Source organism: Poecilia reticulata, chromosome 20 (genome assembly GCF_904066995.2).
Source record: "Poecilia reticulata chromosome 20, P_reticulata-male-v2, whole genome shotgun sequence".
NCBI classification, from domain to species: Eukaryota; Metazoa; Chordata; class Actinopteri; order Cyprinodontiformes; family Poeciliidae; genus Poecilia; species Poecilia reticulata.
In genome coordinates this window covers 25,623,410-25,639,468 of record NC_088849.1, presented here as the reverse complement: position 1 = coordinate 25,639,468, position 16,059 = coordinate 25,623,410, and the positions used below count along the sequence as shown (strand labels likewise).

Here is a 16,059-nt window from a genome sequence, read left to right as displayed (position 1 = left end):
GGGATCTCTCTCTCTGTTCTGCATCCATGAAGCTTTTTTTCAAATCCTCTGTGATTGGGGGTCAAAGTTCAGGTGTTATTGAGATGCTAATCAGCTGCTTCCAGTTGTAAAAACAGTGTTACTACAGTTACCAATCATAAAAATGGACCCAAAGCAAAAAAAGTACAAATAATAATAATGTAAGAAGAAAAACCCTTCCAGCCGAGGGGATAATTGTTCAAACAGCAAAGATTCAACCAATAAATGATCAATAAGAGTCAGGAGCCAATCAGAGCTAATGGAGCAGCGCCAACATGCTGCATCATGATGACATCAGCAGCTTCAGCGCCAACAACTCAGAGCTGAAAGGTCAGATCTTTAGTTCTGACACCCTTCATGCTAACGTTCATGCTAACGATGGAGTTAGCATGAACCGCTCAGTTGCTGTTATCTCCATGTTCTCTAGTTATTTATTAAATACTTTAAAACATTTTCCCTCTGATGAACCAGCAGCGTTCCAAGTTGCTGCTCCTTCATAAATCTCAATAATCCAATAAAAATAACTGTTTTTATTGAGTTCATCTTGTAATTCCTTAATTTTCTGATGGATTAGAGCTGCAGAATGTTTTCTGTCGTAAGAAAACCCAGCGTGGAAAAACCTGATGTGCCGTTTTCTGTTAGAAATAATAGACGTTTATTCACTTGAACACTTCTTGTTTTTCCTCTGCAGCATTTTCACAACTTTCCTGTGTGGTTTTTGGTGTTTCCTCATAAATTCACTCAGGATTTTAGGTTCATTTCTTCACACTGGACTCATAAAAAACACTTTGAAAGTAACTTAATTAGTTGAATTTGTGGTTTAGATGATTTACCTGAATAAAAGTAGTGATGCTGTGGGCTCCTGATTGAATTGTCTGGTTTTATATTAATCTTTTAATAATTTTTAATTAATATGAGTCACAACATTTAATTTACCTTTGGGACCAATGATATATATCTGAATTTAACTAATCAGAAGGTTTTTCTTAGTAAATTAGCAACTTCTAGATCCAAAATAATTTTTTGAGCTGAAGCAGATTTCAGCTCATATTACTTACATTTATTTAAATTTAAGATAAACTAAAATTGTGAATCAAATGATCAGAAAAGCCTCACAAAATGAATAAAAAGCTCGAGAAAAAACTTCTCAAAGTTCTCAACTTTGGACTGAATCTAAATATTGAAAGAAAATATCTTGACGTTAGTGAAATATTTACCCTTTACTGTTTGTTTTAAAAGAAAACTAAAAGTTTAAAGGCTGAAATCAAAGAAATCCTGCAAACTTCTAGAAATTAGAAACGGATGAGCCCTTCAGATGAATCCTGAGATGATTTTCTGATTCCAACATAAAAAGTTTTCCTTCCAGATGAATAAACCGTCTTTCTGCAGCGTCAGCGCCGGTTCTCCTCTGGTTCTGATCCATTTCTCTCTCCGCCTGCAGCTTTTCTGCTCAGCTGCTGCAGAATATAATCCCAGACAATAAAAGCTTTTATTGCCGTTATTGTTTTAATCAGGCGGTGGCGGCAGGCCTATCGGTGTCTGGATCCCAGCTGCTGCGGCAGCAGGGTGGCCGACGATCTGCCTGACGGAATTAATTCAAATCTGACGTAACATCATGATGGCGGTGAAAATAATGATGCTGAAAAAATAAAAATAAAAATACAGTGGACTGGGTATTTTGGATTACATTTTCTGTAGAAAAAAAATAAATCAGTGAATTTTGTATTATAATAAAAATAGAAAAAGCTGAGGCAGATATGTAAAATATAATAGTTAAAAAAATATTAACATGTTTAGGTCAGTTAAGTTTATTAAAATGGCATAAATTCACAACAAATACAGTTTAGAAAACAGATCTAGAAAAAATATATAAAACACATATAATTATTTCAATAAAATATTTAACTGTATAAATTTGTAGGTGTTTTAATTTATCCAATTTATTCTTAATATATAATATAAATTATATTCAGTATTAATTATCCTATTTATGTTTTTAAATTGTTCATATAATATCTAAGTATATCGGCTCTAATGTTGCTACAGTAACATTAAAAATAACTCATTAATTATAAATCCTGTGGTCCTAGAAAATGTTTTATATCATTAAATTCTGAACCTTTTTATATCAGGATATTTTAGAGGCAAACATAAATCATATTTCATCTATTTCTGCAGTTAAGTGATGTTTTACGTTTTCCTTGTGGGAACGTGACGCCGTGACGTGGGGTGCCCACGTCACGGCGTCGCTAATCGTCCCGTTGCCATGGTAACTCAGGTGGGACCTCTTGTGTGTTGCAGGAGGCGCACCACGACCACGAAGACACAGCGGGGGACGACGACTCGATGCCGGCCTGCACCGTAAGTCCGCCCCCCACCCCCCTGTTCCGGTTAGCTTAGCCCGTTAGCTTCACCTGTTAGCTTATCCCGTTAGCTTAGCCTGTTAGCTTAGCCCGTTAGCTTAGCCTGTTAGCTTCTATTAACGACGACACCTTCCTGACTGGAGTCGGGATCGCTTTGAGTCATGATCCGTGATGATTTATCCGCGGTTTGAGAAACTCCTGCTGTTGGATAATTGCCGGGATGAAAGTGAAACACAATGTGGCTCATTTTCAAACCGTGAGTCATCCTGGGAGGGAATAAATCCTCCCGCCAACCGCCGTCACGTTCCTGGAGTTATTTCGGATTAGGCATTAATCATTCTGCTCTCTTTCTGCTGGTCCGGAGCTTTTACTGCAGGGGATCACGGATGAAGCACCAAACATCATATTTAGCTCACATTACTGATGAAACGCTGCAAAAACACAAAATCCTACAAAGTGTTATTGGCCTGGTTTCTGTTGCACTTGAAATACATTTAAAATAAAACTAACTTAAAAGTAACTTTTCAGCAAGATATGTTTATTTTAAATCAGGGGTGTCCAAAGTGTGGCCTGGGGGCCATTTATTTGGTCTCTAACAAAAAAAATCTACTTTATTTGGTCAATAAAATAGAAATTATTTGTTTTCCTTTTAGTAAGGCTGCAATCCAAAGTGTTTTTTATGTTTTGGATGTTTAATGATGTACAGATTTCATAAAAATGTGAAAAATAATGTATTTTGTTGTCCACCAGTAGTTTTAAATTTGCTAAAAGTTTGGAGATTTTGGTCTAGTCAAAGTGTAGACCTAAAGAAAATGTGAAAGCAGATGTTTTTCATCCAGTCTGACTGAACTTGAGATGTTTAACAAAGAAAAAAAAAGTAAATATGTGCATTGAACAGTGATTTTACTAAGTAATGATTCAGGGGGGCTGGTTACAAAAGCACGCCACACTTTTAAGATTTTCACTAGTAAGAACATCGTTCTGCTTCCTCTTCTCGGTTCTGCTTTACGTTGTGTTGGTTTGTTACGTAAAATGACTGAAAGTTGTGGTTCCAATCAGACAGAACGTGAGAAACGAATCGAAATGTTTACAGTCTGGTTTTTCTCATCACCTGGTTAAATTCACCTGGTTTTTCTCATCACCTGGTTAAATTCACCTGGTTTTTCTCATCACCTGGTTAAATTCACCTGCTTAAATTCACCTGGTTTTTCTCATCACCTGGTTAAATTCACCTGGTTAAATTCACCTGGTTAAATTCACCTGGTTTTTCTCATCACCTGGTTAAATTCACCTGGTTTAACCAAAAATAAATAAAGATAAAAGCTCCAATCTTTAAACAAAATTTTAAATATAATCTCGGTAAATTAAACCTTCAAGATTTAAATGAAACAAGTTTTTTGGATAAATGAATAATTGTTGGTCATTAAGAGTTTCACCTGGTTGTTTTATTAAAAGATGAATTCATAATTAAACACTTTATTAAAGGTTTGTTTTTGTGTGAATCGACTCTTCCTGTTTTAGCTCAGATCAATCAGAAACGTTTATGTGGTTCTGTTCACTACAAAATTACAAAGAAACAGAAACAGATTTATTAAAATGTCAGATTTTCAGTCTCGTTTTCTGGGAAAACTTTCAGTAGCACCTTCTTTGCATTCTGTGACTGGAGATGGCTAAAGCTAATGCTAACTAGCTAGCTAGCTATTTTTGCATCTATAATTTATTACACTGTTTCACTTCTGTTGCCAACTCAATAATTCTCTGTTTTTATATTTTATTCAAGTTGGTTTTTAAAATGTCTTTCAATATTAAGTGTGACTTCCTGAAACCTGCAGATGAATGTCCGATCATATTGATCATGTTGCTGCGTCTTTCTGATTGTTCAGCTAATTTCTTCTTGAAATGTTGTTGCTTGATGGGGCAGAAATTGTTTTGGGTTTTCAGTCATTGCTGCTCATTGTTGTTGTTTTAGAATAATTTTCAGATTTTCCTGCGTCTCGTTGACGTTCTGCAGCTCATGTTTCACTTAAAGGCCGTCCTGGTTGGTGGACAATCCAGGATGTTTTTCCACTTTAACAAAAGCGGCGGCCGCTTGATGTTCGCCGGCCGGTCTGCCACATCAGACGCCACGCATCGATTTTTAAATGCAGAGGAGAGATGGCGTATAGATCAGAGGTTCTGTTGCTTCAGCTGGACGGCGTTCCGGATCGGATCGCTGGGTGTGTGAGGGTGAATACATCACAGAGCTGTTAATGACTGATTTAGACTGTTCCACTGGTTTTACTCAGAGTTGGTTACATGGAGGTAATGAGGCGGTTTTGTTTCGGTGTCACGATGCAGAAGCTCTTTACTCTGCAGCTTTATAAACACTCACAGTGTCAGGCTGCTTCTCTCATCCTGCTGAGGTCCTTCAGAGTTAATCATAAGTAGCTGCCTGAGGTCAGGAGGCAACATCTGCATGTTCGCTCTGATAATGTTTGTCTGCAAGTCCAAAAATAAACCAGCTTTCATGCATTAAGCAATTTTAATAATTCAGTCTTCTAAAGACATTGATTAGCCATTAATTCCTGGATCCATCTTGTCGTCATTCTGCTTTTTATATCCGTTTGCTTCTCTAAGATGCTAACAGGGATGAGCAGGTTAAAAGTAGCAAAAGTTAGCTACACTAACCCTACAGCACTAGCCATAAACATTTGCTCCGCTAACGCTAAAGTGCTACCAAAGCAGTGAAGATAAATAAATTGCTACAACAACATATTTATTGCTAAAGTGTTAGCCTAGCGCAGTATATAGGGAAAGCTAATGCTAAAGCTTTACAATGATATATTTATTGCTAAAGTGTTAGCCTAGCGCAGTATATAGGGAAAGCTAATGCTAAAGCTTTACAACAATATATTTATTGCTAAAGTGTTAGCCTAGCGCAGTATATAGGGAAAGCTAATGCTAAAGCTTTACAACAATATATTTATTGCTAAAGTGTTAGCCTAGCGCAGTACATATAGGGAAAGCTAATGCTAAAGTGCTTCACCAACGCAGTACTTTCTGCAAACGCTAAAGATCTATACCAATGCAGTATTTAGTGGACGCTAATGCTAATACTAATACTAATGCTAATACTAGATTCCTCTTAAAATCAGTCATTAATTTATTCTGAGTTAGTTTATAGGTTCAATCTAAAGTATTTTGATGATTAATTGGGAAGTATGAAGGAGATCTTAATAAACTCTTTGAACCTGAACACCGGATCTCTCTGAGGCTGAAATGTTGTCACTTTTGTGATTTTTAGTCCATTAGTTGCAGTGATTTGAGCGCAGCGTCACACATGGATGTACCTTCCTGCTTCCTGGCAGTAAAACCCTGAGCGCGCACAGCAACGCCCACATCCCAGCGGAGTCCTCCGACTCATCGGAGTGGGTCCGGAGTGCCTGGGAGAACACATTTAGCTGACATACTGCCGAGCGTTGAGTCAGCAGCGCTCACCAACACTCAGCGAATCCCTCAGAGAGCCAGAAATGTTTTCCAGACAGCATTAGGAGCATCGCAGCCCGCTGAGGGGCCGGCGAACATCTGCTGCCATCTGCCGCAGCTCAGCAACCTGCGTGTGTGTGTGTGTGTGTTTGAGAGGGTTGCCAGCTAAAATGGTGTCATGTCTCATCAGGATAAGGTCACATACTCTCTGAGGTCGACTCTGACCACACACGAGAACAAACGACGGCGTTGTAATCGGGTTTTCTGTTTGTTGTGGGTTCTGATTCGCTGCAGCTTTAATTGGGTTAATTTGCTTTCTTGGCTTTCAAACGAGCAGCAGCTCTGAGTCAGGAAAGAGTTTTACTTTAGGATTCAGACAAACCAAACCAGAGTTTTCCAAACAAAGACCCAACAATCAGAACATCAGTACATAAGAACAGAGTTTGTATTTGTGCTCATGCATGTTAAAATAACAGAGAAATCAATTAATTGAATGATAAATTAAAATGAGCTCAATAATTTTCATTTGCATGATTTTCTCTTTTTTCTCTCTTTCTACCAAAAACTGGATAATAAAAATCTTATTTTATCTCAACTAGGACAGTTGTGATAACAGAGATTTAATAATTCATTTTATTTAATATTTTTTATTTATTTTGGATATTTAAAATGTCTTCCAGTTAAAAATTTTTATTGAAAGTTTATCTTTTAGGTACTAAAGAAGCTACGAGTCTTAATATAAAGTACAAAAGTCTTTAAAGTTTTTATCTTTTTTTCAAGTATCTAATCGCCTCATTTTTCCAAATGTCTTATAAAAGGAAACTAAATTATTTATTTTGCCGCCAAACAGGACCATTAGCCCCAATGTTGGACAAAAATAAATCATACATTTCTCCTTGACAGAAGTCATTATTCAGGAGCCATAAATCATTGTGTGTGTGTGTGTGTGTGTGTGTGTGTGTGTGTGTGTGTGTGTGTGTGTGTGTGTGTGTGTGTGTGTGTGTGTGTGTGTGTGTGTGTGTGTGTGTGTGTGTGTGTGTGTGTGTGTGTGTGTGTGTGTTCGTAGGGCTCTCTGGCAGATGGTGTTTAATCTCCTTCTGCCATCTGGACTGACTTTTCTGGTGCCTTTTACAGTCACACACACACACACACACCTCCCACATTTGACTCACTCAGGTGTGTGTTAGAAACATTCCTTAGTAAACAAGTCAGTTAGTGTTTGCACCACGGTTACAAATGACCTGGGTGAATTAATTTAAATGAACCTGAGCTAAACAGCTGAGCTTCACTATAATAATATAAGGTAAAAATATATGAAGAAGATTATTTTAAAGCACATTTACTGGAACATTAACTACTAAAACAAAACACAAATAATTTATTGGTTTTTGCTTTTAGTAAGTATCAGTGTAGAAAGAGTATTGATGAAGTTTGTCATAGTTTTGAAAACAAATCTGAACTAAATCTGAACTTTGGTAGCTAATGAGCTGAAGGCTGTTTACGTTCCAGACACACTGTCTCCAATTTACTGGTTTCAAAACAAAAGAAATACTTTGCTTGACAAGCTAATTATTTAACTGGGACAGTAAGAAGATTGAAAAGGGTAATTTGGAGGATTAAGAACTAAACTTTGTTTTACCTCCTGGCATGTTAACACTCTTAGCTTCTTGCTAACACAGGTTTCAGCCCTCTCTAGGTTGTCAATTAGCTGGGCTGTCTTGGTAACTCGTAGAAAGTTTTGACCTCTCCTAGCTTGTTGCTAAGGTTTTAGACAAAATATTTAGCCTGACAAGCTAGTTGCTTAGCTGGGACTGTAGTATGAGTCACAATGACAACTCCTCTTAGCATTGTACTAAAAACTAAATAAGCTAAATAAGCAGGTTATTTTACTTGCAGACATGCTAACACTTGTAGCTTCCTGCTAATGTTACTTTCAAAACCCCCTAAGAAAAACTACATCACAAATCGCATAAGGTGGCTAATTAGCTTGGCTATCTTGGTAGCAAACAAAGTAGACAGTTTAGACCTCGTCTAGCTTGTTGCTAATGTTTGTTTTTGACATGAAATGGTTAACCTGGCAAGTTAGTTAATTACCTGGGACAGTAAAAATTGACAAAAGAAACAGACTTGGTTTTACTTACAAAGTCAGTAAAACATTAGTTAGCAGGAAGCTAAGGAGCCATAACGTTATGTTAACTAATGTTAGCTTCCTGCTAACATTAGTTAACGTTAACTTCTTGCTAACATTAGTTTCAAAGGCCTATAAAAGAGAAGAAAAAACCACCTGAAGCAACACAAAGTGGTAAATTAGTTGGGCTAGCTAGGTAACAAACATACAGTAGACAGTTTGTTTCTTCTATCTGGTTGCCAATGTATGTTTAAAAGAAAAAAACTGTTAGCTTGACAAGCTAGGTACTTACACTTTAAAAGGCTTGACAACAGCAGCTCCCCTTAACTTAGCTTTGAAAGCTCAAGAAGCAGGCTGTTTGTCTTAGCCACTGACATGCTAACTGAACTCTGATCCAGAAACTGCACAGCATTCTGGGAGATGTAGGCAGAGGAAAGGCTTTAGCTGTTCATACTTTAAGGGAATGATCAGGCAAACTAATGTAAGATTGGTGACTTCAACTAACTCACTCACTCTCTGGTTACCTAGCAACTAACTCACTCACTCTCTGGTTACCTAGCAACTAACTCACTCACTCTCTGGTTACCTAGCAACGACATGTGCGCAGCAGCAGTTTAAGGTTTCTCTAATGTGCTTCATAACTGCTTAAATAAAAAAAAGACAACGGCATGGAGAGAAACTCGATAGAAAAGGTCACAACATCCGTTTGTTAGTATTTCAGATATTTAAAACAGAAAACTGATCAATAATTATTGACTGATATTAAATACTTATATTGTGATATGTTTTTCAGCCATATGGTCCAGCCCATAGGTGGCCATTTATGGTATTGTTTATCGTTTATCATTGATTTATTATTGTCACGATAAACTCCAATTAATGAGTTGGGATTGTTATTTCTACCATTTCCTCCACTTTTTTATTCAATGGAAGCTTTAATACATTTTTAAATCTGACCAAATCAATTCCTGTTTGCAGTTAAGTGATATAAATTACACTTCTTCATCCCAAAGAAGACTAATGGAGTGTTTTTCAAGAGCAGTGTTTGTGTTTATGAGGCAGTGAGTGACCTAAAAAGGTATAAATATTTATTTTTATCATTAAAACTCTTCAGTTTTCAGCTCAGCGGCTTGTTCGGATTCTGGCGTCCAGTCTGGACTGTGTTTGCTTGTTTTTTTTGGTCGTTCTGGTTTGTATTTGAGAGGAGAGGCAGGAAATGTGCGCTCACAGACCTAAACACCTAAAATGGAAACCTCTGCCCCGCCCACGCCGGCTGGACAGGATATTGATGGATGCAGAGAGAGAGAGAGAGGAAATATTGATTGATGGGAGGAGAGACGAGTGGAAGATGATTCTTCTCCTCCTCCTGTTTGGGTTCAGGCGGTGCGGCGACGGGCCGCTCAGCCTGTGAAAGAGGCATTGTGGGGATGGCCATTGTGAGGTCATGGGGCGGTGATGTAATCTGTGTAACCCGGCGCCGCTTTTCCTGAACGCCGTGCAGCTTTCTGAGTCCAGGAACGGACCAATCAGGGCGCAGAGAGCTGCAGGCCGTCTCCCCGCGCAGCGACCCAGAAACTTTTATTTACGCTTTTCCTCAGTCTACTCTAATCTCGTCTGATCGTCGTTCAAACAAATTAATTTGGTTTAATTAAATAAAAAATGGAGCTTTCGGCTGGTTTCAAATCTTCAAACGCTGCACACTTAACGTGTAATTTCAAACTTTTATTTATTATCTGTTCAGTTTTTCAGTAGTAAGTTAATTTAATGCACAGATCTTAAAAACAGACCTGCAGAGGTTGATCTGCTCAGAAAACAGATTTCTGCTTTTCTTGCTGGAGTTTCTTCAGACCTTTAAAAACTTACCTGGTAAAGCAAACGTTCAGCTCGTCTGACTGGTGGTGCGTCATTAAAAAAATTCACATTTTTATTATTATCGTATTGATTTGTGCATAAATGTCCCCGGCAGAATAATTCCTACATCAAATTCCCAGTTTTTGCTGTTTTTTTCCTCTGTAAGCTAAAACTAAAAGCTCCAGAGTTTGGAATGATATTTTTATTTAATTTAGAAATCACTCGGCGAACGCTGATTTATTTGTATTTATTTTTTTTAGTGAAGTCGTCTTCTGACTGTGATCTAAAACCAACATCCTGTTGATGAAACTGATTACTGATGAAAACTCTGCGCTGGTTTTATCTGCAAAATCAAATCCAAGCCTGGAAGATTTTTACCCCAAAGGTCGAGAGGAAGTTATTTTTTCTTTTTTAGATTGTTTTTGTTACATAATCAGCAGCAGTTTTTGCATAAATATTCTAAAGATATTTATCATATATGTGGTTTAGCAGGTGTTTTTAAAAATGTTTTAAAAAATACCAAGTTTTTTTCTTGGTATTTTGATTCAGTTTTGCGTAGAAAAGATAAAGAAAAGCTTGAAATGCATTTAAGATACGAGAGACATGATAAGGAATTCTGCACAATAATTAAGAAAATGTGAATTAAATGTTCAAACAAAAAGAAAAAAACTTGAACTGAAACTTTTCCACTTTTCCACACCATCCATCCATTTTCTAACACCCTTGTCCCTCAGTGGGGTCGGGAGGGTTGCTGGTTCCTCTCCAGCTAACATTCTGGGCGAGAGGTGGGGTCACCTGGACAGGTCACCTGGACAGGTCGCCAGTCTGTCGCAGGGCAACACAGAGACACACAACCATGCACACACACACTCACACCGAGAGACAATTTGGAGAGGCCAATTAACCTGACAGTCATGTTTTTGGACTGTGGGAGGAAACTGGAGTACCTGGAGAAAACCCACCATGCACAGGGAGAACATGGAGACTCCATGCAGAAAGACCGGGAATCAAACCCAGAACCTTCTTGCTGCAAGGCAACAGCTCTACCAACTGCGCCACTGTGCAGCCCTGACTTTTCCACACACAATCTGTTATATTCTAACTGAAAATATTTAATTGTTTTCTAAATTGTTTCCATAAAAATATTAAATTTTTAAAAGTTTGTTTTGTGGCTGTAAAGCAGCGGCGTGCAGGCTAGCTGCTGCTCCAGTGGATGTAAGGAAAACATGAAGGTTGATTTAGAAAATGTTTACTTTTTACATGTTTTGACTCAAATTAACTACTTAAATAGCAAATATCACATTTATTTTCATTTTAGTAACAGTAGAATTTGCATTGTTTACATTTTGATTGAAGTTCACTGAGGCTGTAAAACGAGTAAAAATAAAAAATAAATCTCATAAAATATTCAGAAAATGCATCTAAATTAAAATGTTCTTAAATTAAACGTGTTTTATTAATGATTTAGTTCAAACTGCAGCAGCTGTTTTTGTTCATTTTTAACGTTTTGAAGAAATGAACCTGTGAATTAAGAGAATAATTTATTTAAAACTCCAGGATGAGAATTAAAAACATTCAGACTGATGCACTGAGATGTGCGATAACTGAGGAGTTTAAACTGTTTTCCACTCTTTATATAAAATATAACTTGTTAAGTAAATAAAAATAATTTGATTGTTTTCAGACGTAGTTTTATAAAACATCTGTAGGAAATATTCTGCTGTTTGATTTAACAAAATTAAAATATAACAAACGTTAGTTTCCACTTTGTGCTCTTTCCATTGACAGGAGTTAAAACATTGTTTATCCATTTCTGTAGAAAATGGCGTCCAGACGGTGGGGCAGCCTTCCTCCTGTAGTCTTCCTCTCTGACCGTCAGACTTTCGTTTCCTGGATTTCCTCCCAAACCGTCGCCTCTCTGCCCAGAACCAGCCGACAGTCGTGTTGCTTCCTGCCGCTGGACGTTCGGCCGCCGCGCTGGGTTGTGTTCGCGTTGTGGGCGGGGCCAGATGTGCCCCTTCCTGTGCAGATGTTGAGCAGGGAGACAATCACAGGACGCGCTCTTATCGCCGCGGCGACCAGCTGGACGGATTTAAAGCGTCTGCGTTGAAGCTTTAATCAGTGTGAGTGCGGCGGCTGCAGCGACCGACGCCATGAAGACGCTTTTGTTTTACGTCAGGAACAGGCAGTACCAGGTAGAGTTCACCTGCTGGGTCCGGTTCTGATCCGGTTCCCTCCGCTCTGATCCGGTTCCCTCCGCTCTGGTCTGGTTCTGGTCTGGTTCCCTTCGCTCTGGTATGGTTCCTTTTCCTTTCGCTCTGATCCAGTTCTTTTCGCTCTGATCCGGTTTCCTGCGCTCTGATCCGGTTCCCTCCGCTCTGATCCGGTTCCCCCTGCTTTGGTCCGGTTCTGGTCCAGTTCCCTCTGCTCTGATCCAGTCCCCTCCGCTCTGGTCCGGTTCCCCCTGCTTTGGTCCGGTTCTGGTCCGGTTCCCTCCGCTCTGATCCAGTTCTTTTCGCTCTGATCTGGTTCCCTCCGCTCTGGTCTGGTTCTGGTCCGGTTCCCTCCGCTCTGATGCAGTCCCCTCCGCTCTGGTCCGGTTCCCCCTGCTTTGGTCCGGTTCTGGTCCGGTTCCCTCCGCTCTGATGCAGTCCCCTCCGCTTTGGTCCGGTTCCCTCCGCTCTGATGCAGTCCCCTCCGCTTTGGTCCGGTTCCCCCTGCTCTGGTCCGGTTCCCTGGTCCGGTTCTTCAGGATGTTGGATGAATTTTATTTGCTTTTCTTGCCGTTCCTCTGTGGCTGTAACTTTACGACAGAATCTCTGGTCCGTTGTAGATATGAAAGATTTAGCAGTAAATTTCTGCCAAAAGGTTCTGAAATTTTGTAGAAAACCTTGTAAATTTCTGAGTTTGGAAATTTGAAAATTAGCTAAAAAAAACAAAACTCCAAAACTTTCTGAGTTTCAAAGTCAAATTTGTTTTACTTTCAAACTCAGAAAACATCCAAAATTTTTAAATTTGGAAATGTGGGGATTAATCAAAGTCTCTTTGTAGAAAATATGTGGAGAATCTCACATTTAAATTTAGTAATTTTAAAAATTTTGAAATTTTCCTGATCTACAAAATTTCTGATACTAATCTCAAAATGTTCCTTTATGTTTTGAAAAATTCTCAAAATTTTAGCATATTTTTCAGCTTTTTTAAAATTCATTAGCCCTGGTTTCCTTTATTTGATAGTTGACAGGAAAGAGGGCAAAGGTCGCCAGGCCGGGAATCGAACCTGCGACGGCTGCGTCGAGGAGCCAGCCCTCCACACGTGGGCTGTGCTCAACCCCTGCGCCACATTTTTGACTTTTCTAACTCAGAAATGTTTACGTTTTTTTTTTTTGAGATTTATCTGAAAATCTGAGTTTTTTCTATAAAACTCCTCCTTCCTGTTTGTTTCCACCCAGAGGGCCGAAACCTGCAGCGGTAAAAATCAGAGTGTAATTAATTATTTTGCTGTTTTAAAGACGTAATCATGTTTAATATCCTCCCTGCTGATGCTCGGCTGGAAAAGCTGCTTTTAAAGTCGTTAATGTGGCTTTTTGCTCACGTTTCAACAGAAACACGAACAAAGGGACCATTTCTGGGGGAATTTGGACTTTCCAGGGATTCATTATGGAACGATTGTCTCTGTTTGTCTCTGAAGGACAAAGGCTCGGAGTCATTTGGGTCCAAACAGAACCAGAAACAGGAAGGAAGCTGATTCTTGGATTTCTGAAGGGAGGAGAACGTGTCCAGAACAGGGGAGTCCAAACATGTGGGTCAAAACAGACGTGGACTAAAATAAATTTAAATCTTTTAAACATGTTTGATTTAAACAAGTCGGTGCAGTTTTAGCAGGAAATGTTCTCAGAACGTCTGAGTCCCTGAATCTGGACCTCGTTTCTGCAACGCCGGGCCGGTTCTGACCCGGTTTCTGAGCTGGAAGTGAAGCTGTAGCACCGGGCCGGTTCTGACCCGGTTTCTGGGCAGGAAGTGAAGCTGTAGCACCGGGCCGGTTCTGACCCGGTTTCTGAAGCGTGATGCTGACAGCTTTGCTCCGACACCTGAGCCTCGTTTGATCGAATCATTTGCTCCGCGTCCCGCAGCATGACTCCTACCAGCTCCATGACCCCTGCCAGCTCCATGACCCCTACCAGCTCCATGACTCCTGCCAGCTCCATGACTCCTACCAGCTCCATGACTCCTACCAGCTCCATGACTCCTGCCAGCTCCATGACTCCTGCCAGCTCCATGACTCCTGCTAGCTCCATGACTCCTGCTAGCTCCATGACTCCTGCCAGCTCCATGACTCCTGCCAGCTCCATGACTCCTGCCAGCTCCATGACTCCTGCCAGCTCCATGACTCCTGCCAGCTCCATGACTCCTGCCAGCTCCATGACTCCTACCAGCTCCATGACTCCTGCCAGCTCCATGACTCCTGCCAGCTCCATGACTCCTTACAGCTCCATGACTCCTTACAGCTCCATGACTCCTGCCAGCTCCATGACTCCTACCAGCTCCATGACTCCTGCCAGCTCCATGACTCCTGCCAGCTCCATGACTCCTGCCAGCTCCATGACTCCTACCAGCTCCATGACTCCTGCCAGCTCCATGACTCCTGCCAGCTCCATGACTCCTACCAGCTCCATGACTCCTGCCAGCTCCATGACTCCTGCCAGCTCCATGACTCCTGCTAGCTCCATGACTCCTACCAGCTCCATGACTCCTGCCAGCTCCATGACTCCTTACAGCTCCATGACTCCTTACAGCTCCATGACTCCTGCCAGCTCCATGACTCCTACCAGCTCCATGACTCCTGCCAGCTCCATGACTCCTGCCAGCTCCATGACTCCTGCCAGCTCCATGACTCCTACCAGCTCCATGACTCCTGCCAGCTCCATGACTCCTGCTAGCTCCATGACTCCTACCAGCTCCATGACTCCTGCCAGCTCCATGACTCCTGCCAGCTCCATGACTCCTGCCAGCTCCATGACTCCTACCAGCTCCATGACTCCTGCCAGCTCCATGACTCCTGCTAGCTCCATGACTCCTACCAGCTCCATGACTCCTGCCAGCTCCATGACTCCTTACAGCTCCATGACTCCTTCCAGCTCCATGACTCCTGCCAGCTCCATGACTCCTACCAGCTCCATGACTCCTGCCAGCTCCATGACTCCTGCCAGCTCCATGACTCCTGCCAGCTCCATGACTCCTACCAGCTCCATGACTCCTGCCAGCTCCATGACTCCTGCTAGCTCCATGACTCCTACCAGCTCCATGACTCCTGCCAGCTCCATGACTCCTGCCAGCTCCATGACTCCTGCCAGCTCCATGACTCCTACCAGCTCCATGACTCCTGCCAGCTCCATGACTCCTGCCAGCTCCATGACTCCTACCAGCTCCATGACTCCTACCAGCTCCATGACTCCTACCAGCTCCATGACTCCTACAGCTCCATGACTCCTACAGCTCCATGACTCCTGCCAGCTCCATGACTCCTGCCAGCTCCATGACTCCTGCCAGCTCCATGACTCCTGCCAGCTCCATGACTCCTGCCAGCTCCATGACTCCTACCAGCTCCATGACTCCTGCCAGCTCCATGACTCCTGCCAGCTCCATGACTCCTGCCAGCTCCATGACTCCTACCAGCTCCTGACTCCTGCCAGCTCCATGACTCCTGCCAGCTCCATGACTCCTACCAGCTCCATGACTCCTGCCAGCTCCATGACCCCTGCTAGCTCCATGACTCCTGCCAGCTCCTCAGCTCCATGACTCCTGCCAGCTCCATGACTCCTGCCAGCTCCATGACTCCTGCCAGCTCCATGACTCCTGCCAGCTCCATGACTCCTGCCAGCTCCATGACTCCTGCTAGCTCCATGACTCCTACCAGCTCCATGACTCCTGCCAGCTCCATGACTCCTGCCAGCTCCATGACTCCTGCCAGCTCCATGACTCCTGCCAGCTCCATGACTCCTGCCAGCTCCATGACTCCTACCAGCTCCATGACTCCTGCCAGCTCCATGACTCCTGCCAGCTCCATGACTCCTACCAGCTCCATGACTCCTGCCAGCTCCATGACTCCTGCCAGCTCCATGACTCCTACCAGCTCCATGACTCCTGCCAGCTCCATGACTCCTGCCAGCTCCATGACTCCTACCAGCTCCATGACTCCTGCCAGCTCCATGACTCCTGCCAGCTCCATGACTCCTG

General features: G+C 41.7%; 1 protein-coding gene across 2 annotated transcripts in view; it reads left to right on the top strand.

Moving 5' to 3' along the window:
- The window catches only part of rps6ka3b (ribosomal protein S6 kinase, polypeptide 3b), a 50,808-nt gene that overhangs the window by 6,658 nt on the left and 28,091 nt on the right, over window positions 1-16,059 (top strand). The window contains exon 2 of one of the 2 annotated variants that reach the window (XM_081601863.1): window positions 2,320-2,379. In XM_081601863.1, the coding sequence (XP_081457989.1) occupies window positions 2,320-2,379 (60 nt within the window). Of the gene's footprint in view, window positions 1-2,319; window positions 2,380-11,802; window positions 12,021-16,059 lie in introns of those variants that run through there. The other variant, XM_081601865.1, reaches the window with a different exon arrangement.